The sequence below is a fragment of the Leucoraja erinacea genome, chromosome 6 (genome assembly GCF_028641065.1).
Source record: "Leucoraja erinacea ecotype New England chromosome 6, Leri_hhj_1, whole genome shotgun sequence".
Lineage (NCBI taxonomy): Eukaryota > Metazoa > Chordata > Chondrichthyes > Rajiformes > Rajidae > Leucoraja > Leucoraja erinaceus.
Genome location: NC_073382.1, coordinates 85245538 through 85268950, shown reverse-complemented (window position 1 = coordinate 85268950; position 23413 = coordinate 85245538). Strand labels below are relative to the sequence as shown.

The 23413-nt window shown below is 45.5% G+C and overlaps 1 protein-coding gene across 2 annotated transcripts in view; it reads right to left on the bottom strand.

Annotated features, from left to right (window-relative positions):
* The window catches only part of LOC129698382 (short transient receptor potential channel 4-like), a 94081-nt gene that overhangs the window by 37824 nt on the left and 32844 nt on the right, over positions 1-23413 (bottom strand). Inside the window, exon 2 of one of the 2 annotated variants that reach the window (XM_055637498.1) lies at positions 1834-2237. In XM_055637498.1, the coding sequence (XP_055493473.1) occupies positions 1834-2211 (378 nt within the window). In that variant the 5' untranslated portion in view covers positions 2212-2237. Of the gene's footprint in view, positions 1-1833; positions 3443-23413 lie in introns of those variants that run through there. The other variant, XM_055637499.1, reaches the window with a different exon arrangement.

Genomic DNA, 23413 nt, shown 5'->3' with positions numbered 1-23413 from the left:
GCAGTTTGCTTGGCCATGACTAACCTATGTCATTGATGCTGCAATAGTTTTGTCACCGAGCAATTTTAACAATTCTTATCATGAAACGAGTTAGATCTGAGGTATGAGGAAAAAGAATCAACTCAAAGACTGTGAATAACTACCTTGTGCAGATTATGGGTCATTATTTCAGTAGGTATAAGCTAATAAAACAAACACTCTATCAAGAGTCAATGGAACCAAGTTGCACCAATTCGTTCAAATGCAGATTGAACAGATCTACTTCAGAAGATATTTTGAACCATAGCATTTGAGCTGTTTCAGACATAACATATTAAATGAAGAATGCTTGGGGTGGAGGAGAAGAGAGAACAGTTGAAACTGGACACTGCTGACATTGCCAAACGCTCACAGGGAGGTGTTTAAGAGGGAACTGCAGATGCTGGAGAATCGAAGGTTACACAAAAAAGCTGGAGAAACTCAGCGGGTGCAGCAGCATCTATGGAGCGCTCGGGCCGAAACCCTTCTTCAGACAGGGAGGTTCCTCACCTCATCTCTGTGTCTGTAGTAAGCTAAATGCTAGTGATTGATGGCCAGGGTAAGTAAGTAATTCTATTATTGTTATATGACTACCAGGACAGTAGGTGGTAATTTCAAAATAACTTTTTATTTTTTATCTTTTGATGAGGAATTCCTATGTGTCCAAGCTCCTAAGCGTGCAAAATAACATTGAATACACTTAACGGTTTAGCAAGATAAATGAGTAATCAATGCATCCAATATATATATAGATATAAATATATATATATAACATGTTACCTCTGTTGCTCTTGGATCAATTCTACCCAATTGCTCTATGGATGCCTCCCTCCTGCAACCCTCTCTTGAACAGTTGTTATCATTCCAGAGATATCGCAATAAGCATATGTCATTATATTAATGAACCATTTGGTACTTGAAAAAGCCAGAAGTGGGCAGAGGATAAAGACTAGAATTCAGCAACTTTATTTCTGAAAGCACACGTTGTTGAATTCCTCTCTGTTTGTAATAATTTATGCTAATAAAAAGGAACATTTTGAGAAAATACAAATGTGCATTGAATTGAATTGAATTAAATACATTTTATTAGCCAAGTATGTATACATACAAAGAATTTGCCTTGGTGACTAAAATTAATCTGCAGGTTGCTATTTATCCGTTAAATAATTTAAGATTAATTAATATTTTATGAAACTTAACACTCATATCTTCAAAAATATTATTACCGTATCCATCTATGTTAATCTCACTTGAGTGTAGTTATTAAATATTTATTTTTCTTTCTGCATGATTAACCCTACTATTTATTGTTTGTATGTTGGATCAGAGCTCAACTATGTTCTTCCAGTATCTATTCAACCTTTCTCATAGAACAGTATAGCACAGGAACAGGCACTTTGGCCCGAAATGTTCACACCGAGCATGATGCCAAGTTAAACTGCCTGCACGTGTTCCATATCCCTCCCAATCCATTTGCCTATCCGAAAGCATCTTAAACCACTATCGTATCTGCTTGCACCACCACCCCTGGCACCGTGTTCCAGGCACCCACCATGCTGTGTAAAACTTGGTCCACACATCTCTGTTAAACCTTTCCCCTCTCATCTTAAGGCAATGCCCACAAGTCATTGACATTTCTACTGTGGGAAAAAATAATTGTATCAAATAATGGCAGCTGAATAAATTAGGCTGTGTAAAATTCCCCATATCTGAATTGCACTTTCCTTATAAAGAACCTGTAGAGTGAAAAGAACATGCCGCAGGATAATTAACTACTAAGAATTCAGAAAAGTCATTCATTATTCATGTACTTACTTGCTTTTCTCCACTAGGTTTCTTATGATTCAATAGTAGTTCAACCGCTCCAACTACTTCCTTCCTGATGGCATGTAGAAGAGCATCTCCTATGTATACATTGAAACTCAGAAGAAGTTCAATGATTTCCAAGTTCTCATTTTCAATGCCTATGAGGAGTGCAGTTCGTCCCAGAGGATCAATGCAATTAATGTTGATTTTAAAATAAATTTCAGCTTCTTCGAGTGCTTGCTTTACACTTGCGTAATCACCTTTCTCAACAGCGCTCAGGTAACTCTTCTCTGCAGGAGAGAGTTCTGATTCTGCTCTCACAATGCGAAGAGAAATTCGGTCTTTATAGGGTGCATTATCACTTCTTTTGTAGTACAGCTGAGCCATTCTTCATGGATGTCAAAGTCTTGTTTCTAAAACAACAGTAAAGCAGAATAATATTTTTATCAAAAAGTCAAGATAAACAAATATTGGAAGTCTGACAATAGACAGTAGACAATAGGTGCAGGAGTAGGCCATTTGGCCCTTTGAGCCAGCACCGCCATTCAATGTGATCACAATCATCCACAATCAGTACCTCGTTCCTGCCCTATCCTCATATCCCCTGACTCCACTATCTTTAAAAGCCCTATCTAGCTCTCTCTTGAAAGTATCCAGATAACCGGCCTCCACCGCCCTCTGAGGCAGAGAATTCCAGACTCAACTCACTGTGTGAAAATGTGTTTCCTCATCTCCGTTCTAAATGGCTTACCCCTTATTCTTAAACTGTGGCCCCTGGTCTGGACTCCCCCAACATTAGGAACATGTTTCCTGCCTCTAGTGTGTCCAAACCCTTGATAATCTTATATGTTTCATTAAGAACCCCTCTCATCCTAAATTCTGGAGTATACAAGCCCAGCCGCTCCATTCTTTCAGCATATGACAGTCCTGCCATCCCAGGAATTAACCTGGTGAACCTATGCTGCACACCCTCAATAGCAAGAATGTCCTACCTCAAATTTGGGGACCAAAACTGCACACAATACTTCAGGTGTGGTCTCACTAGGGCCCTGTACAATTGCAGAAGGACCTCTTTTTTCCTATACTCAACTCCTCGTGTTATGAAGGCCGACAAGCCATTCGCTTTCTTCACTGCCTGCTGTACCTGCATGCTTACTTTCATTGACTAATGAACAAGGTCCCCCAGATCCCGTTGTATTTCCCCTTTTCCCAACTTGACACCATTTAGATAATAATCGACCTTCCTGTTTTTGTTACCAAAGTAGATAACTTCACATTTATCTGCATTACACTGCATCTGCCATCCATCTACCCACTCACCAACTTGTCCAAGTCACACTGCATTCTCATAGCATCCTCCTCACAGTTCACACTGTCACCCAGCTTTGTGTCATCTGCAAATTTACTAATGTTACTTTGAAACCCTTCATCAAAATCATTGATGTATATTGTAAATAGCTGCGGTCCCAGCACCGAGCCTTGCGGTACCCCACTAGTCACTGCCTGCCATTCTGAAAGGGACCCGTTTAACCCTACTCTTTGTTTCCTGTCTGCCAAACAATTTTCTATCCATGTCAGCACTCTACCCCCATTACCATGTGCCCTAATTTTGCCCACTAATCTCCTATGTGGGGTCTTATCAGATGCTTTCTGAAAGTCCAGCAACACTACATCTGCTGGCTCTCCCTTGTCCATTTTCCTAGTTACGTCCTAAACAAATTCCAGAAGATCCAGAGGAATTCCTTGCCACAGAGGGCAGTGGAGGCCAAGTCACTGGATGGATTTAAGAGAGAGTTAGATAGAGCTCTAGGGACTAGTGGAGTCAAGGGATATCGGGAGAAGGCAGGCATGGGTTATTGATAGGGGACGATCAGCTATGATCACAATGAATGGCGGTGCTGGCTCGAAGGGCCGAATGGCCTCCTCCTGCATCTATTTTCTATGTTTCTTTGTTTCTATGTTTCTATGTCAAGCATGATTTCCCCTTCGTAAATCCATGCTGACTCGGACCGATCCTGTTACTGCTATCCAAATGTGCCGCTATTTCATCTTTTATGATTGACTCCAGCATCTTCCCCACCATCGATGTCAGGCTAACTGGTCTATAATTCCTTGTTTTCTCTCTCCCAATGTTCTTAAAAAGTGGGATAACATTAGCTACCCTACAATCCACAGGAAATGATCCTGAATCTATAGAACATTAGAAAATGATCACCAATGCATTCACAATTTCTAGAGCCACTTCCTTAAGTAACCTGGGATGCAGATCATGAGGCCCTGGGGATTTATCAGCCTTCAGTCCCATCAGTCTACCCAATACCATTTCCTGCCTAATGTGGATTGTCTTCAGTTCCTCCATCACCCCAGATCCTCTGGCCACTAGTACATCAGGAAGATTGTTTGTGTTCTCCTTAGTGAAGACGGATCCAAAGTACCTGTCCAACTCATCTGCCATCTGAGATATGAAAGTGCCGAAAATACCCAACAGGTCAGGCAGCATTATGGAGAAACACTAATTGATGACTATTCTGATTTTTAAAAAAAGGTCAATGACCAGAAACATTAAGTCTTTCTCATCCAAGATGCTGCCTTTCTCATATTTCTAGAAATTATGTTTTAATTTAAAACTGGTAATACACCATGTTACTGGCTAATCATGATTATAATTCATTTTACAAATCAGAAAACATAATTCCTATATCTCTTGGGAAGACACAAAATGCTGGAATAACTCAGCAGATTAGGTAACATCTCTGAGGAACATGGATAGGTAGTGTTTTAATTTGGGACTCTCCTGTATCTCATCATTTAGATAGTATAGAAAAGTGAAACTAAGAAATCCATCATATAATATAAACACTGTCCAATAGCCTGAAGTTTTCTTACTTACTATTCAGAAACATGGAATTGCAAGATAAAAGTAAAACTTTTATGTATATATTTTCCATATCCAATTTATTTTCCAACTGAAATTCATCAATAGATTTAACATTAGTTCTACACTAAAGATTTCAAATACTAAGTGGGGGAAGAGTACTTAAAAGATTTAGAACATAGAACAGTACAACACCAGAACAGGGATTTCAGCTCACAATGTCTGTGCTGAACATGATGCCAAGATCAATTCCTATCTGCTTTCACATAATTTATATCCCTCCAATCCTTACATATCCATATGTCTATCCAGAAATCTATTAAACGCCACTATCGTATCTGCTTCCACCACCATCCTGGGCAGTGTATTCCAGGCACGCACCACCTTCTGTGTAAAAAACTTGTCCTGCACATCTCCTTTGGGGGCATAGCAGGTAGAGCTGCAGCCTCACAAGCGCCAGAAACCCGGCATTGATCATGACCTTGGGTGCTACTTGTTTGGAGTTTGTATGTTCTCTCTGTGACCGTGTTGGTTTCGTCCGGGTGCTCTATTTTCCTCCCACATCCTAACGATGTGCGGGTTTGTGGGTTAATTGGCCTCTGTAAATTGCCCTAGTGTGTGGAAAAGTTGGATGACATAGAACTAGTACGAATGGCAGATCAATGGTTGTTGCGGACTCTGGGATGAAGAGTCTGCTTTCATGCTGTGTCTCTAAACATTTCCTTCAAACTTTGACACTCTCACCTTAAAGCTAGGACCTCTAGTGTCAGATTTTTCCATCCTAGAAAAAAGCTACAGACTATCTACCCAATCTATGCCTTTCATAATTTTTTATACAACTATCAGGTCTACCTGCATCTTCTGACTTTCCAGAGAAAACAATCCAAGTCTGTCCAATCTCTTCATGTAGCTAATGCCATTCCATGCATCATTCTGATAAACCCCCTCTGGACACTTTCTAAAGCCTCTACTTCCTTCCTGTAATGGGGCAACCAGAACCACAAAATACTCTAAATGTGGCCTAAGTATATGTCTTATAAGTGTCTTTTTACAATACTGGAGAGTTTTGCACCATTATTCCTTGACCCTTATACTCAATGCTCTGACCTATGAAAGCAAGCATACCATATGCATTCTTTGCCACTATATCTAGTGTTACTATTTTCAAGCCATTATGGACTTGAATCCCATGATCCTTCTGTACATCAATGTTTTTAAGAGTCATGCCACCCATTTCAACCATATGTTAATAGCAATAAACCAATTTGTGCTGCATTCAAAAGTAAAATGTCCTGTGTTCTACCTGAAATGGGCACATGCAAACCTTCACAGTATTGATGCTGTATCTTCTCAGAGCAGATACATTAAGTGGACGCATACAGATATATAATGGACTAGGATCCCTGGCATCTTGTTATAACAATTTATATAATTATCGTTTCAAAATGAATAATGAGGCCCTTTGTTTCTGTTATTCGCAGGATAAAGGAAAGCCTGCCCCCACCCTCTCAGCATAATCAGCTCCCCTTAATTTAAAGTCCAAAATAAGTCACAATTTTAATTAATATCCTTTTCTTTGCCATATATTATCTATTCTATACCTATATTGACTACCACAGAGATTTCGTATGCCTGCTTAAATCCCAACCTTTTCATCTTCATTATGCAACTCAATGATATTATCTACATACATCATCATACGTCAATGATGAGTAACTTTACAAAATTCAGAACAGAAATGAACTTCAAATTAGACATTTAATCCATCTTCAAATTGCTAGTTTCCAGTTCTAAAATATCAATCTCCCAGTATTACACACTGCTTGTTTATATCGCCCTGTTAAAAGAACAAAATCACAAATTACCCATTGTGACATATCATCTAGCACAAAAACAGGACCGATTCATCCCTTCCTCTTTCATTACAATGTCATTTATCTAGTATTATGTTCGCTACAGTATGAGAAAACAATGTTAGATTACAAATAATTCAAAATGGAAATGATGCGACTACCCAAATACTCAGCAATACTGACATCAGTTTTAGAATCAAGTTGTGATATCTCCATACACCAGTTTACTGAGGATTATTCAACATATTGTAATAAAAATAAACAGAGAATTCTGAAAGTAATAAATCTGACAGCATTCTCTGCTTTTATTTCAAATTTACAGCATAAGCAACTTTTTTTTTTAAATTGCATCAAAAAGAAAGTAATTTATTGATTGATAAAAATACATCTCTTGATGCTCCTGAACACATCATCAGTGATGTAACATGGGGTAATTGGGTGTTTCTGGTCTTTCAACATCAGACACCCTCACCCAGCGATCCAGCCGTGGTTGATCTGACCACGACGTGTTCAGGTGGCATTCGCTCCTCCCCATGGACCTCCTCTCCTGATCTAGAACCATCTTGAGGCCTTCTCCGCTGCCTCTGTGGTGTTCTTGATGGCTCTTCTGCTCTCCATTCCATTGATTGCTCAAGGCTTTGTAGAGCGATTGCCTTGCAAAATCTCTACAGCCAACCTCGATGAGCATACACCTTGCCTTCCAGCCCTGCTTACAGCAGTCTATGACCAGCTCTTCGTACATGGTCATCTTCCTCTCGTGGGCCTCCTCCAGACGGTCCTCCCGCGGCACTGTCAGTTCCAACAAGATGATGTTTTTGGTTGCCTCTGAGACCAGTAGGATGTCTAGCCTCAGGGCGGTCGTGGCAATGTACTGTGGGAACTTGTGCTGTTTCACCAATTTACAGAAAACTGCCAGTCCTGCGCAGTCATCAGGATTTCTGACGGATTCCTGGCTGCTGTGGTTCTTGGCAGCTGCACTCCAGCCTTCACGAAGTTAATCATCTGGGTGGTGCGCTGTGCTTGTCTGCAGCTGCTGATTCCCATGCTGATGGCTTCTGCAATGGGTTTAAGAACCTGGTCGTGACGCCAGGTGTACCGGCCCTGCCCAACAGCCTTTGGGCAGCAGCTCAGGATGTGTTCCAACCTCCCCTTTCCAGGGCATTGCGGGCAATCCGGAGATTCCACTTTGTCCCAGATGAAGAGGTTCGATAGCTGGGCAGGACACCGTACACTGCCTGGACCAGGAACTTGATGCGCTGTGGTTCAGCCTGCCAGAGTTCAGTCCATGTGACTTTTCGGTCCATGGTCTGCTCCTGCCTTGTCCAGGCCCCCTGCTGCCTCAAGCCAACCGCTCTGGTAGACCTCTCCTCTGCCACCACTGCCCTTACTTCCTCCTGGACCAGCCTGCGCTTCTCCTTCCCCTTGGTCTTGTCAAACTGGGGAGTTGGGAAGATTCCCAGACCAGCTCTTCCCTGAGTCACTGCTCCCACCAGGACTCTGTGGCGTATCTGAGACTCCGCTTGCTGCATGGCTTCGCCGGCTCTCCACTTCCTCACAGTTTTCACCTCCACCCCTGCCTGAACCACCTTAGGGTCGCTGGAGTCCCTGTACAGTATCACCTCTCTGGCCCGAGTCACCTTAATCTCCTCGTCCAGGGACTTCGAACTGAGATAAATATTATGTTTCTAAGTTGGCCAACACTTAACATATTGTTATAAGACACTTGTCATTATTTCGCAGGAAGAAACCAACTACGTGACCTCCTGGTAGTCAAATATGCATGTCCTGACACATCATCATTGCCCATCAAATGATCTCACCTATGCATGCACCAGTTCAGAGCATGGGAAATTAAACCTTTTTATGTCATAACTGTAGATGACATATGCATGTGACCCTTAATATAGTTACCTCATCACTACTAACCACTCCCCATATCACAAGTATAATTACAACCTCCCCACCCATATATCGCTCTCTAGTTTCCGTGACAGACCACCTACAGCCTGTGCTCTCTGTAATGCCACAGTATGAATGTAATAAAGAAGTAAAGTCACAGTGTGTCGATAACACTTCTTTACATGGTGTCAAAACTCTTACCCCTTGCGCCTCATGTTTATCGAGTTTTTTAATTTAATTTTGCCCCAGTTTTCTGTTACCCCTTGTTTCCTCGTTATGGCCAATTCTTGCCGCAAACCCGATGTGCTCGTTTTCGATGCAGACATTGCCCATCGATGGGATGTCTTTAAACGTGACTTCGACCACTATGTCACAATCGCTCATCCTGCCGCTACTCCGGCCGTCCAAGCTTCTCTACTCCTTAACCTGGCTGGTCCCGATGCCCTGGCTCGGTCAGACTTCTTCGTCTACGATGTGGGTGAATCTGTTCGGGACCCAGTATGTTTATTGGCTAAGTTACCGCGATTTGTGACATTCCAACTAATTGCATTTTAGAACGTTTCAAACTGTTCGGGCGGCGTCAGTGCCCTGGTGAATCTGCTGAGAACTATGTTGCTGCGCTGCGACACCTGGCCAGACGGTGCCGCCTTGAGACGCTGACCCCCGAGGAGCTGACCAGGGACCTTCTGGTTTACGGTCTCCGCGATGAAAAGCTAAGGACTGAACTTTTGCGCAAGCCCGGCCTGTCTTTCAACGAGGCTATGCATGCCTGCCGTTTAGCCGAAGCCGTCACTACGGCAGTGCCACCGGCTGATCAGGACATTAACTTTGCCAGCGTTACCCGCCCTCGGCAGAACCCTACCCCGCCACGACCCCCGAGGTCCGGCACTGCTCCCGGGGGACGTTCCCAGCAAAGGTGCCCCAATTGTAACTTTGCCACTCATCAGTACAATGTATGCCCTGCTTTGGGCAAAACGTGCAATTACTGCAAGAGACTCAACCATTTTTCTGCTGCCTGCCGTTCCCGTGGGAAGCCACCTGCTGCTCCAAGGCATATGTTAAACAACTTGGAGCAAACTGATAGCGAGCTCGGTTCCCAGTACCATCTCGACGATTTCCCTGTATCTGAATCTGGGTCCTCTCAGGGGGAGACCAGCATTTCTTCTGTGTTGGATGCACCTGCAGTGATAACAGACCCTTCAGTTCATGTAACTGTGAATAACTTGACCTTCACCGCTAAGTTAGATACCGGAGCTGTTGCGAATGTTATGTCAACAATCCTCTTCAAAAAGATTAGGACTAATGAGGAAATTACTTCTGATCGCTCCACTTTGCATGCATACGGGGGAGGGGTGCTTGTTCCTGTGGGAAAGGCAACTCTGCGCTGCAAGATAATGGACACCTCTCGGCCCTTCACCTTCTATCTTCTTGATTCCAACTGCATTACTCTGTTGGGCAACCAAGCATGCCAGGACCTGGGCCTGGTCTCTTCCCACCATGACATCCACAAGGTGCAAGCCCTAATGGACCCGTTGGCTGAATATCCTGACCGCTTTGATGATGAGCTGGGCAAGCTACCCTACAACTACAAGATTGTCGTCGACCGCAAGGTCGTGCCAGTGGTCCGTGCGCCACACCGTGTCTCCTTCGCCATGAGGGACAAAGTAGAATCAACGCTGCACAGCATGGTAAAAATGGGCATCTAAAAGGCGGTCAGCGAACCCACCAAGTGGGTCTCCACCATGGTTGCTGCCGCGCAAAGGACAAAAGCGAAATACGCATTTGCATCAACCCCAAAGACCTAAACCTTGCCGTCAAACGCCCGCACTACCCCATGAGAACAGTAGAGGACGTCGCTGCACAGTTTGGTCCGACCACAATCTTTTCTGTCCTCGATGCCAAGAGCTCCTTCTGGCAGATACCGCTTGACGAGCATTCCTCCAGCCTGACAACTTTCAGCACCGCCTTCGACAGATTTAAGTTCCTCCGAAATGCCATTCGGAATCAACTCTGCCAGCGAGGTATTCCAACGGACAATGGAGCAACTGTTTGCTGGTCTACCGTGTGCCATCATCGTTGACGACATCCTGGTCTAAGGTAAGGATGCCACTGAGCATGATTTCAACCTCCGCCATGTCCTAGACCAGGCCCGGAAGATCAACTTGAAACTCAACCCCAAGAAGTGCCGATTCCGCGTCCCCGATGTCACATATGTTGGACATGTATTCACAGCCTAGGGGCTGAAACCCGACCCACAGAAAACGACTGCCATTTCCGAGACCAAGCTGATCAGTACCCCCACACTTAAATATTTTGACCTGCAGCGTCCCATTATTATCACCTGCGACGCCTCTCAGTTTGGGCTCGGTGCCGCTTGCCTGCAGCTCCATGACGGCCTGCAACTGCCAGTCTCCTACGCATCCCGTACCATGACCCCTGCCGAACAGCACTACGCACAGATCGAGAAGGAGCTACTGGCCGTGGTGTTTGCCTGCTCCAAATTCGAGGACTGTATACTCTGCAACACATTCACCATTGAAACAGATCACCAGCCGATTGTCACCATCCTCATCAAGTCGATCCATGTTGTCTCATCCCACCTGCAGCGCATGATGCTGCAGCTCCAGCGTTTCACTTTCAAAGTCGTTTTCCGGAAAGGCAAAGACATGTTCGTGGCCGACACGCTATCCCGTGCCCCGCTAACATCCACCGATCGCCACCCTTATGAAATGTCTGACCTGATGGTGCTCAATGTCAATATTGTCCCATCACAGCAGATGAAGTCCCTGGTCAAGCACACTGCCGATGATCCTGCCCTGCAACAGCTTGCTGCCATCATCCAGCAGGGATGGCCCGACCGTCGTTCCGCTCTGCCGGCTGGCACCGTGCCCTACTTCCTATTCCGTGATGAGCTCGTACTCCACGACGGCGTGATTGTGAAAGGACACAAGGCAGTAGTGCCTGCTGCTCTGCACGACCACTATTTTCAGGCCGCTCATAACGGTCATCCTGGGGCCGAAACCACCTTGTCTCACGCCCAGAGCCAGTTCTACTGGCCTGGTATGGCTCAATACATCCGGGAGAGGGTCTCTTCATGTTCCACCTGCATCAGCCTCGCCCCCCCACCAGCAACAACAGCCGCCTCTGCAGCAGGCTACACCCGAACTACCCTGGATTGCGGTTGCCACTGACATTTTCGAGTGGCGAGGCAGACACTTCCTGGTACTAGTCGACTCCTACTCCAACTGGTTCGATGTTGACAAGCTGCATACCCTCACCTCTTCGGCCGTTGTCGAAAAGCTGCACCACCATTTCTCTACCTTTGGCACCTCGGCCAGCCTGCAGTCGGACAATGGCAGCCAATTCACGAGCTCCGAGTTTCGGGCTTTCGCAACCAGCTGGAACTTCCGCCACTACACCAGCAGCCCTGAGTACCCGCAAAGCAACGGTCTGGCCAAGCGCGCCGTTCGCAGTGCAAAGAACTTACTGGAACAATGTCGTTTGTCTAACTCTGATTTCTTTCTAGCCCTCCTCAAGCTTCGCAACATATCCCGTGACCCTGCCATGGGCTCCCCTGCTCAGCGGCTCATGTCTCGCACTACCAGACCTCCGATCCTGGTGGCCCAACGCTCACTCGTCCCCTCTGTCCTCAAGCCCGCTGCTGTTAAGAAGCGCATCGCCTTTAAGCGCGTTCAGGAACATCCTTTAAGGATGTTCAGAAACGCTCCCATGACAAGTCCTGCTGCCTCCTGCCGCGCCTTTTCCCCGGTCAAGTTGTCCGCATGCAGACCCCCACCAGTCACTCCCGGCTCGCTACCGTAGTCGCCACTACTGGGTCGCCTCGGTCCTATCTCGTCGACCATGCAGGAACCATCTACCGCCGGTCCCGCTAACATCTGCGGCTTGTCAACGAGCCGCGACCACCACCAGCAGATCCTTTTGCTCCCCCGCTGAAATTTCAGCCTCCAGGCGATGCTCGGCCCATCGCTCCTCGCATGCCACGGTCTCTACCCTCACAGCTCTATCCATCCGCTCCTCCTCCGGTTCACCCTCCCTCACCTGCCCGCGCGCAGTCCTCTGCAAGTCCCGCATCCCCTCATGCCCTTCTGCCCTTGTCTTCTCCGTCCCCGCCCGGCTCACCTGTTCCAGTGCAGCCGTCTGCACCTGCCGCCGTACTGCCTCCACTTGTTCCTGCAGGGAGGGGAGATGGCGAGATGCGAACCCGGTCGGGACGTGTTGTCAAGCCGCCTGTCCGCTATGGCGATTTTGCTTAACCATTTCTACTCATTTGATAGTCAGCGCATGAGACGTGGTCGCCATGTCACTACTTTGTTTGTCTTTCGTTTCCAAGGGGAAGGATGTAGATGACATATGCATGTGACCCTTAATATAGTTACCTCATCACTACTAACCACTCACCATATCACAAGTATAATTGCAACCTCCCCACCCACATATCGCTCTCTAGTTTCCGTGACAGACCACATACAGCCAGAGCTCTCTGTAATGCCACAGTATGAATGTAATAAAGAAGTAAAGTCACAGTGTGTCGATAAGACTTCTTTACAATAACCAAAACCATTGACCCACTGCCTCTCAAGTCCCGTGTTCGACTATGACAGATGGTTGATGACCATAATTGCTGAATGTCAATCACCCTAGAGGAAGAAAGATTCTAAGGGGAGTAAGAGGCGACCGTGGCTGAGAAGGGAAGTCAAGGACAGTATAAAAATAAAAGAGGTAGCAAAGCAAAGATGAGCGGAAAGCCAAAGGATTGGGACATTTTTAAAGATCAACAGAAGGTAACTAACAAGGCAATACGTGGAGAAAAGTTGAAGTACGAAGGTAAGCTAGCCAAGAAGGATAGTAAAAGCTTCTTTAGGTATGTGAAGAGGAAAACTTTAGTTTGGAAAAGTGTGGCCCATTCAAGACAGAAACGGGAATTTATTATGGGGAACAAGGAAATGGCAGACGAGTTGATCAGGTACTTTGGTTCTGTCTTCACTAAGGAAGACACAAACAATTTCCCAGATGGATTAGGGGACAGAGGGCCTAGGGTGATGGAGGAACTGAAGGAAATTCACATTTGTCAGGAAATGGTGTTGGGTAGACCGACGGGACTGAAGGCTGATAAATCCCCAGGGCCTGATTGTCTGCATCCCAGGGTACTCAAGGAGGTGGTTCTAGAAATTGTGGACGCATTGATGATCATTTTCCAAAGTTTTATAGATTCTGCATCAGTTCCTGTGGATTGGAAGGTCGCTAATGTTATCCCACTTTTCAAGAAAGGAGAGAGAAAGCAGGGAATTATCGACCAGTTAGCCTGACATCACTGGTGGGGAAGATGCTGGAGTCGATTATTGTATATCTTTATTGTCATTTCCTGAGTATTCACATACCCAGAGGAAACAAAAAAACGTTGCTCAACCAGTGTCCATTCAGTGTGCATTAAAAATAAATAGAAATAAAAATACATATATCATGAACAAATTTAACACTCTACTAAACATTCAACAGGCGTTCCGATCGGCAGCGGCACGGCAGTGGTTCTGCTGCAGTGTGTCCAGGTTGGTGGTTGGTGCTCGACACTTTGGCAGGGGGCAAAGTCCATTTAGCAGTCTTATAGCCTGTGGGAAGAAGCTGAGGAGCATCCTGCTGGTTTTGCAGCTAATGCTCCTGTACCTCTTCCCAGATGGCAGGATGGAGAAAATGTCATGCGATGGGTGGTAGGGGTCTTTGATGATGGAGATGGCTGCTGATACATCTCTTCCTGTATATGTCCAGCAGGAAAGGGAGTGGAGCACCAATAATCCTGCTGGCGGTCTTCACAATCCTGTCTAGTTGGTGCCGTTCGTACACCTTGCAGCTCCCGAACCAGGAAGTGATGCCGTAGGTCAATGTGCTCTCGATTGTCCCCCTATAAAAAGTCCGTAGGTGTGTAGTGGGGAGACCTGCTTTACGTAGACTTCGGAGAGGGTGTAGTCGCTTCTGGGCTCTCTTGACCAGTGCTGTGGTGTTGGCCGTGGACGTCAGGTCATCAGACAGATGTAGTCCTAGGAACTTCACACTGCTGACCCTTTCCACATCAGCTCCATTGATGTGCAGAGGTGTATGGTGTTGTTTCCCCGCCCTCCTGAAGTCAACCACCATCTCCTTAGTTTTTCCCACGTTAAGAATGAGGTTGTGGGATTTGCACCAACCTGTGAGCAGCTCCACCTCCATCCTGTACGCCGATTCATCATTGTCACTGATGAGACCCACCACTGTTGTGTCATCAGCGAACTTGTTGATGAAGTTGTTGTTGAGTCTAGCAGTACAGTCGTGTGTCAGCAGACTAAACAGCAGGGGGCTTAGGACACAGCCTTGGGGTGAGCCAGTGCTCACGGCTATGGTTTTTGATGTCCTACTGCCCACCCTGACTGTCTGCTGCCGTTGCGACAGAAAGTTCAGGACCCAGTTGCATGTGCCAGCATCAACTCCCAATAGCTCCAACTTCTCCACCAGCTGCTGCGGAAAGATTGTATTAAAAGCAGAGCTGAAGTCTATGAAGAGGATCCTGGCATAAGTATTTTTCCGATCATGGTGTGACAGTACGAGATTCAGTGTTGTTGAGACTGCGTCCTCTGTGGATCGGTTGGCTCTGTAGGCAAACTGCAGTGGGTCTAGGTCGGCAGGTAGACTATTTTTGATGTGCTGCATAACCAGTCGCTCAAAACACTTCATTACAATGGATGTTAGAGCCACTGGTCGAAAGTCATTATGGCAGGCTGGGTTTGGTTTCTTCGGGACAGGGACGATGGTGGCACTCTTAAGACAGTTGGGCACTACTGCCTGGCTGAGTGAGATGTTAAAAATGTCTGTGAAGACATCCTTCAGTTGCTCGGCACAGTCTCTTAAAACGCATCCAGGAATGTTGTCCGGCCCTGCAGCTTTGCGTGGATTGACGCTGGCAAAGGCCTTTTTAACTCCAGCTGCGGACAGCCTGAGCGACTGGTCACTGGGAGATATCAAAGATGTAATAGCAGCGCATTTGGATAGCAGTAACAGGATCGGTCCAAGTCAGCATGGATTTATGAAGGGGAAATCATGCTCGACAGATCTTCTGGAATTTTTTGAGAATGTAGCAAGTCAAATGGACAAGGGAGGGCCAGTGGATGTAGTGTACCAAGACTTTCAGAAAGCCTTTGATAAGATCCCACACAGGAGATTAGAGGGCAAAATTAGAGCACATGGTATTGGGGGTAGGGTATTGACATGGATAGGAAATTGGTTGGCAGACAGGAAACAAAGAGTATGGATTAACGCTTCCCTTTCAGAATGGCAGGCAGTGACTAGTGGGGTGCCACAGGGCCTTGTGCTGGGACTGCAGCTATTTACAATATACAATAATGATTTAGCTGAAGGAATTAAAAGTAACATTAGCAAATTTGCAGATGACACAAAGTTGGGTGGCAGTGAGAACTGTGAAAAGGATGCTTTGAGGATGCAGGGTGACTTGGACAGGTTGGGTGAGCGAGAAGATGCATGGCAGATGCAGTATAATGTGGATAAGTATGAGGTTATCCACTGGTAGCAAGAACGGGAAGGCAGATTATTATCTGAATGGTGTCAGGTTAGGACAAGGGGAAGTACAATGAAACCTGGGTGTCCTAGTACATCAGTTACTGAAAGTAAGCATGCAGGTACAACAGGCAGTGAACTATCAGGTTCTTGAATTAACCTGTACAACACTAGTCCTCCTTCAACAACAGAACATTTCCTTCTGCACCATTATGGACATTCATTTTTGCATGGTTTCTTGTTTTTTTTTGCAATCTTCTTTTAGAAATGTTGTATTTGATTTATGTATAATTTACAGTACAGGTGCACAACCTTTTATCCGAAAGCCTTGGGACCAGACACTTGTCGGATTTCGGACATTTTCGGATTTCCGAATGGAAGATTTTTAGCGTAGATTAGGTAGGTAGCGCGGGCGGCTTGAAAAGTCTGGAGCAGCTGCCTCCTCCCCGGAGACCGGGAGAATCATTGTATAAATGTTAGTCAGTTAGTTTGGAGGGATTTTATGTGGTGGTGGTGGAGTAGGGGTGAAGGGGGAAACTAATTCTTAGTCCCCTACCTGGTCGGCGACTCCCAACCTCGCGGAGCTGGGGGCTCCGTCCGGCCGCGGGCGGCGCCGGTTGGAGCTCCGACCCCGGCAACTCTACCCCTGGCTGCGCGGCTCCAAATCCAGCGATGCTCCGCGAATGTTGGGAGTCGGCGGCCACAGCGCTCCGGAGCTTGCCGCACGGCGACCCGGTAAGGCATTGCCTGCTCCCCGCTGGTATCCCAGTGCTGCGACGCCGCCGACTCCCAACATTCGCAGAGCTGGGGCGTCCCGCCGCGGGCCGCGCTGGATTTGGAGCGCCTCGCAGCCAGGGGTAGAGTTGCCGGGGTCGGAGCTACAACCGGCGCCGCCCGCAGCCCCACCGGCCACAGCGCTGCGGAGCTTACTGCACGGCGACCCGGTAAGGCATTGACCGCTCCCCGCCTCTCCGACCAGGTAGGGGACTAAGATTTAAAGTTTACCCCTTCACCCCCCCCTTCACATAAAAGCCCTCCAAACTAACATTTAAGCAATGATTTACAGATGTTTAAGCGTCTCCCGGTCTCCGGGGAGGAGGCAGCCGCTACAGTAGTACAGACCTGGGTTGACCGTGGGATGTTTTGGGTCAAGTTTGGCGCCAAACGCGAGCTTTGGTGCGCAGACGACATCTGGAAAAAATGGCCGGTTTTCGGAGTTTTTCGGTTTCCGGAACTCCGGATAAAAGGTTGTGCACCTGTATATATAATTAGTTTTTATGCGTTTGGCTGAGTCTCTGTTCCTGTGATACAATATACAATACAATATTTATTCAATGTCATTTGAACCTCAGTAATGCTCAAACGAAACTCTGTTTCTACAGCCATACAAACAAAACAATTCCTACAAGACACACATAGAGTTCAATTCACACAAACATCCATTACAGTGAATCTCCTCCTCACTCTGATGGAAGGCAAAGTCTTTTCTCTCCCCTGTGCACCATTTTTCTCCCGATGTTGAAGCCCCAGGCGGTCGATGGTAAGTCCCACGGCCATTAAGGCCGCGCCGGGCGATGTACGACCCCGCTCCAGGTCTGAGTGTCTCAAAGTTGGAGCCCCCGGCGGGCGTTGGGACGTCCCACGGTCATTAAAGTCGCGCCGGGCAATGTAGGTCATTCCAACCCCGCGACACAGGCTGGAGAAGTTGCATTGCGGGAGCTCCGAAAAGCGGTCTCCCACCCGGACCCGCGAGCTCCCGATATCACAGTCCACAGGACCTGCGGCTGGAGCCTCCAGAGTCGGGCCACAGCAGAGAGCCACCACCGCTCCCCACGCTCTGAGGGCGGCCAGCCCCATGATGGTAAGTCCGCAGCTCCGCGACTGGATCCCCCAGGTGCATTCCGGTTGGAGGTCGCTCCACGGTGCTAAGCCCCTATGACAACGGAGACCCGACAGGGAAAATGTCGGGTCTCCCGTGCATGGAAGAGATTTTAAAAGTTTCCCCCGCCCCCCACATATACACAGTTAAAAACAGTATTAAAAAAAACACAACAACTACATTTAACGAGACAAAACTTTTTTTTAAAGACAGACAGGCTGCAGGGGCTGCTGCAACGTGAGACAAGCCGCCATCCAATAATGCTGCTATTTTCATTGCCTCTGTACCTCAACACCTCAACATACTTTAGCACGACCTCAAAATCTGGAGGGAATGTAGATTGGCAGGAACAGGATTGGGAAATCCTGGTTCATGGAAATAAAAGTGGGAAATAAACAAATTTTAGATCCAGATTACAAAAATGTCTAAACCCAGTCTGAAAATCTTAAAACAGAGTAACAATTTACAGTAAAAATCTAAAGAATAGGGAGTACCAGAATGGAGATTGTGGAGATGGCTTCCATGCATATGGCTGCAATGTATAGTTAAAGACCACTACATGTGCCAAAAAAACTGTGTCTACAGTGCTGTTGAAAAAATATTAAACCAAAATGAAGACGGCAGGCTGAAATGGCCAATTTTGATACAAACAGAAAGTGCGAGTTATCTCAAGTTGGAGAAGTTGGTATTGAGTACAGCAAGCTGCTGATATTCATAGAATTTCACATTCACAATAAACAAGCAGATTTTTCCATTTGACAGCACTATTGACAAAAGCTTCCATCAGTTATATTCACCTTAGACATAATGATGAAAGGTAACAGACAAATTAAATTTGTTTTCCTTTTGTGAGCAGTGCAATTGTCTCCACTATCAGACAGATATCAATATTGCTGCTGCACTGGTTCTGGAGAACAGGCTTACTGTTGGGACTTTGTCAGATCCCACAATCTTTGTCATACTTAGAGCTCTCAGTCATTTTTGTCATTGCATGGAGCTAAAATATTTGAAATTGAAGACTGGCTGCTATATTGGAGACTTCAGGTGGCTGCCAGGATGGATTATCCATACCAACTGCACTAACAACAGAACAAAACATACTTATGAAGTCATTCCACAACTGTCAGAAAAAAATGTAACTACTTAGTTCAAATCAAAACAAATTACATGTGAAAGCACATAATATGGCAGGGCTGTATAGCACAGACGTCCTTTGGCCTAACTTATTTATGCTTACTAAGTTGCCTAACTGATCAATTCCTATTTGTCTTTGCCCCTCCATGTATCTGTGAAAATGTTTTTTAAATGTCATAACTGTACCAGCTTCCTCACTTCCTCTGGCAGCTCACACCTCTCTCTGCTTGAAAAAAATTGCAAGACTTGCAAGAACAACAAACAGACTGAGTGCAGGCCACCAAACTCAATTTCACAGCATTTCAGGAAGTGTGCAGGCCACCAAATTGCCAAACCACTCCTTGCATTGTCATTAAGGGCTAACAAATCATTTATTGCAAGTACATTGCAGACTCACAGTTCAGTAGATTCACAGCTTATAATCACAGTTGTGGACTCTCCCTTGCAATCTTCCAGAGTGACTGGAGAGAAGGAATAGGTGATGTTTTGGGTCGAGTCCCTTCTTGCCCTTTTCTCCAGAGATGCTGTCTGTCCCGCTGAGTAACTCCGGCTTTTTCTCTCTCTTCGTGGGTTTATACCAGCATCTGCAGTTCCTTCCCACACGCTTCAACACTGCACGTGAGCCCGGTGTGGGGACTCGACCCAGTCGAGGGACGGCCACTTCTTGCTCAGGCTTCAGGAAGCCGGTACAATGGAGAGGTACAAGGCTGCCATGGTCCTTGGAGCACTCGGGAATGCCATGGGCTATTATAACGTTACGGGTCACGGATGCAACAAAGCTGGATTCAAGCTGACCGAGTCTGATTTATCAGCAGAGATAGACATAATGGTTTTAAAACCATTTCAGTGGAGGGCTACATTCGATACGATCATGCACATGGCGACCGCCAAAGCTTTGGTTAGTGGTGAGTTTTCTATTCTCGAGTCCTATTCTTTAATGTTTATGTATGACTCCAGTTTGTCCCATGGTATTGTTATCCATCTTGCTTGCCTTTTACACACTGCCCGCCCACCAACACGCTTCATTCACACGAATGCGCAAGCTTCCCGTTTAAAGTCTTGCGGTTGTTATTAAATCGAATTTTACAGCAAATTTGCCGCCCCCTCGGTCCAACTTGTTCATGCCAAGCTAGGTCCTTCCTGGAGGGCTTGGGTTGCAAGAAGAAGGTGGATAGGTTTGAGTTTTTTTTTTCTTTGCAGTGCAGGAGGCTGAGGGATGACCTCGTCTCACATTTGGCCTCTATCCCTCTAAACCTCTCATATCCACCAGGTTTCTGCAGATCTACAGTACAGCAAGGCTTGTGTTCCATTCAATATTTCCGCCACCATCACCCACTACCCTGGTAGTTACTCAAGAGTAACTCGGGAGAGGAACTTAGTAACTCGGGAGAGGAACTTGGAACATCGCAGAAAACAGCAAACTTGTCATACCCGTGGGAACTCGGTTAAATTCTTGATCATTCACTTGGGATCTCGTACACAACCACGAATCTTTCACTCGGGGTACCTCGTGGGTTAGCTCCTACCGTGAGACAGGGCTTTAAGTACTGCAAGGTATGACTCACAAAGAGTTCTGCCATAATGCAAAGTTGTGTTTCTAAACCTTGCGCTATGGAAAATCGGTTAAACAATCATGACAATGGAGAAAAGGCGATTAAGGGATTAAAATGGCCAATGAGGTTGACTAAAGTCATTTGTAAATACCATATACAGCAAAAGAGTGAACATTAAAGTTTTAAGAAAGCAGGCAAAAAAAGGTTAATTTACATTGGTTGTCTTGCATTATTTCAGTGTGATATGCACAAATTGCCATGTTTTGGCATTTTTAGAGGAAGTGATACTTGGTCATGGAACATGAAACAAAAGAGTAACAAAATCTACAGTTACTTCAACCAAAAGGAAGGTTTGAATAGGACTAGAATCATGAAGGGATAGGCATGTCAATGCCACATGTAACTAAATTAAATATTTCCCTTTAGTATTTACTGGGACATAGAACAAATGAACATGATGAAGAATGAAGTAACTAAAAATGGAAAATAGGGCACAATAAATGAACTAATTCACACAGAATCTAGGGAAGACATTTTTGGAAACATTACTACACATTTAATCTGCTAGAAAATATGCAGTCGTAGAGGACTTGTAGTTTGCAAATCTAATATCTATATTCATCAAAGTGGATACAACGTGTCTAAGGAATTATCGGCCAGGCAGCTTAATGTAGGTAGCAGGTAATCAATTGCACTTTCGCAGAGCTAGTTCAGAATTCCTTCAGTTATTGAGCTTGGGGATTGAATCATCACAGGACATATTTGCTACTGTTGTTTTTAAACTGTTGAATAACCGATCCAGTTTGTAGAAATAAAAAGAGTCGCAAATGTTGGTTATTACACAAAAGAACACAAAGTACTGGAGCAACACAGCCGGTCAGGCAGTTCGCAGTGTCTACAAACCACATTTATTACAGAATTACCTGAAGAATGTACTGCAAATATCTTGAGCAAGTAGCACTTCCTCTAAATATACCAGAACATTGCAGTTTGTACATCTGCAAGATAAGAGGCGAACAATAGAGATTATATCAACTTAATTGTCAGTTTATAGATATAAAAATAATGTAAATTTAAACAAATACTGCAGACCAAAAACTAGTAAAACATAGAATGAATTCAGTTTGTGAGGATTGATTACATCACAGCAGCTATTACATCACTGTGCGTCTAACTATCTCTGTGAAAGTGCAGTTGATTAAACAGAGGCCACGGGGGAAGGAGAAAACTATGCTGGACCTGCATGAACATGGATGGATTGATGTCTCTGCAAGGATATCATATTCTTGAGACGAAGGTGAATGTTATTGCGTAGATTCATGAGAATTTTAACATAACAATTAGAAAAGACAAAATGTTCAAAAATTAAATTTGCAGCCAGGACAGAATGGTCTTAAAAATAAATGACACCCTTAGGTCACATACTGCAATCCAGCAAATTTCTTCCGGTGGCCCTTCAGAGAAACTTGATCTGCTGTAAAGATCTAATGTGTTACATTAATAGAAGATATTCCGGTGCTATATGACGGAGATGTATGAAGGAAGATGTATAATGAATATGTATGAAGCCAATCCTTTCACCAGTATACACAAAAAATAATGAACACACCCATCAGCGAACAATAGCAGATATAGTGTGCGAGTAAACAAGAGATCTCAACTAATCATTTAGAAGACCAAGTTTAAACATAACTGCAACAGTTGGGAAATTAAAATTCCCAGGTTAGTTGAATAAATTTGATTTTGGAAGTTTAGTATTAGAAATGTGACGATCAACGTTGGATTTTACTTTGGAGTCATATGAGTGACTACGTGAAGAAGACCTTCAAGGCGCATGCACGTCATTACGTCTAGCGCATTGCACTGACTGGCAGGCGTGCTGCTCCTACCAGCGGTAAGTTTAAACCTTCAGGTACTGTAAGGTTCAAAACTTATTTCTAGGTTCTGTTTTTTGTGTTGTAGGAAGTTCTTTACAGAGTTTGCCTGCTGGATTCGGGGCGAAGTCGGACGGGCCGCAGGGAATCCGGTTATGGACCGTGGGGAGATCCCGGTCTGGACCGCGGAAGCGCGGATAGCCGGCGGCCGTTCGGGCTCGCAACCCTCGTCAGTACTCCCAGACTGCTATGGTTCCCCACAAAGGGGGTAAAACCAGCAGTAAGCCGGTCTCGGCTCCCATAGAAACAGACATAGAAACATAGAAAATAGGTGCAGGAGGAGGCCATTCGGCCTTTCGAGCATGCACCGCCATTCAATATGATCATGGTTGATCATCCAACTCAGTATCCTGTACTTGCCTTCTCTCCATACCCCCTGGTACCTTTAGCCACAAGGGCCACATCTAACTCCCTCTTAAATATAGCCAATGAACTGGCCTCAAATGCCTTCTGTGGCAGAGAGTTCAAGAGATTCACCACTCTCTGTGTAAAAAATGTTTTTCTCACCTCAGTCCTAAAAGATTTCCCCTCTATCCTTAAACTGTGACCCCTTGTTCTGGACTTCCCCAACATCGGGAACAATCTTCTTGCATCTAGCCTGTCCAACACCTTAAGAATTTTGTAAGTTTCTATAAGATCCCCCCTCAATTTTCTAAATTCTAGCGAATACAAGCCGAGTCTATCCAGTCTTTCTTCATATGAAAACCCTGACATCCCAGGAATCAGTCTGGTGAACCTTCTCTGTACTCCCCCTATGGCAAGAATGTCCTTCCTCAGATTAGGAGACCAAAACTGTACGCAATACTCCAAGGGTTCACCAAGACCCTGTACAACTGCAGTAGAACCTCCCTGCTCCTATACTCAAATCCTTTTGCTATGAATGCTAACATACTATTCGCTTT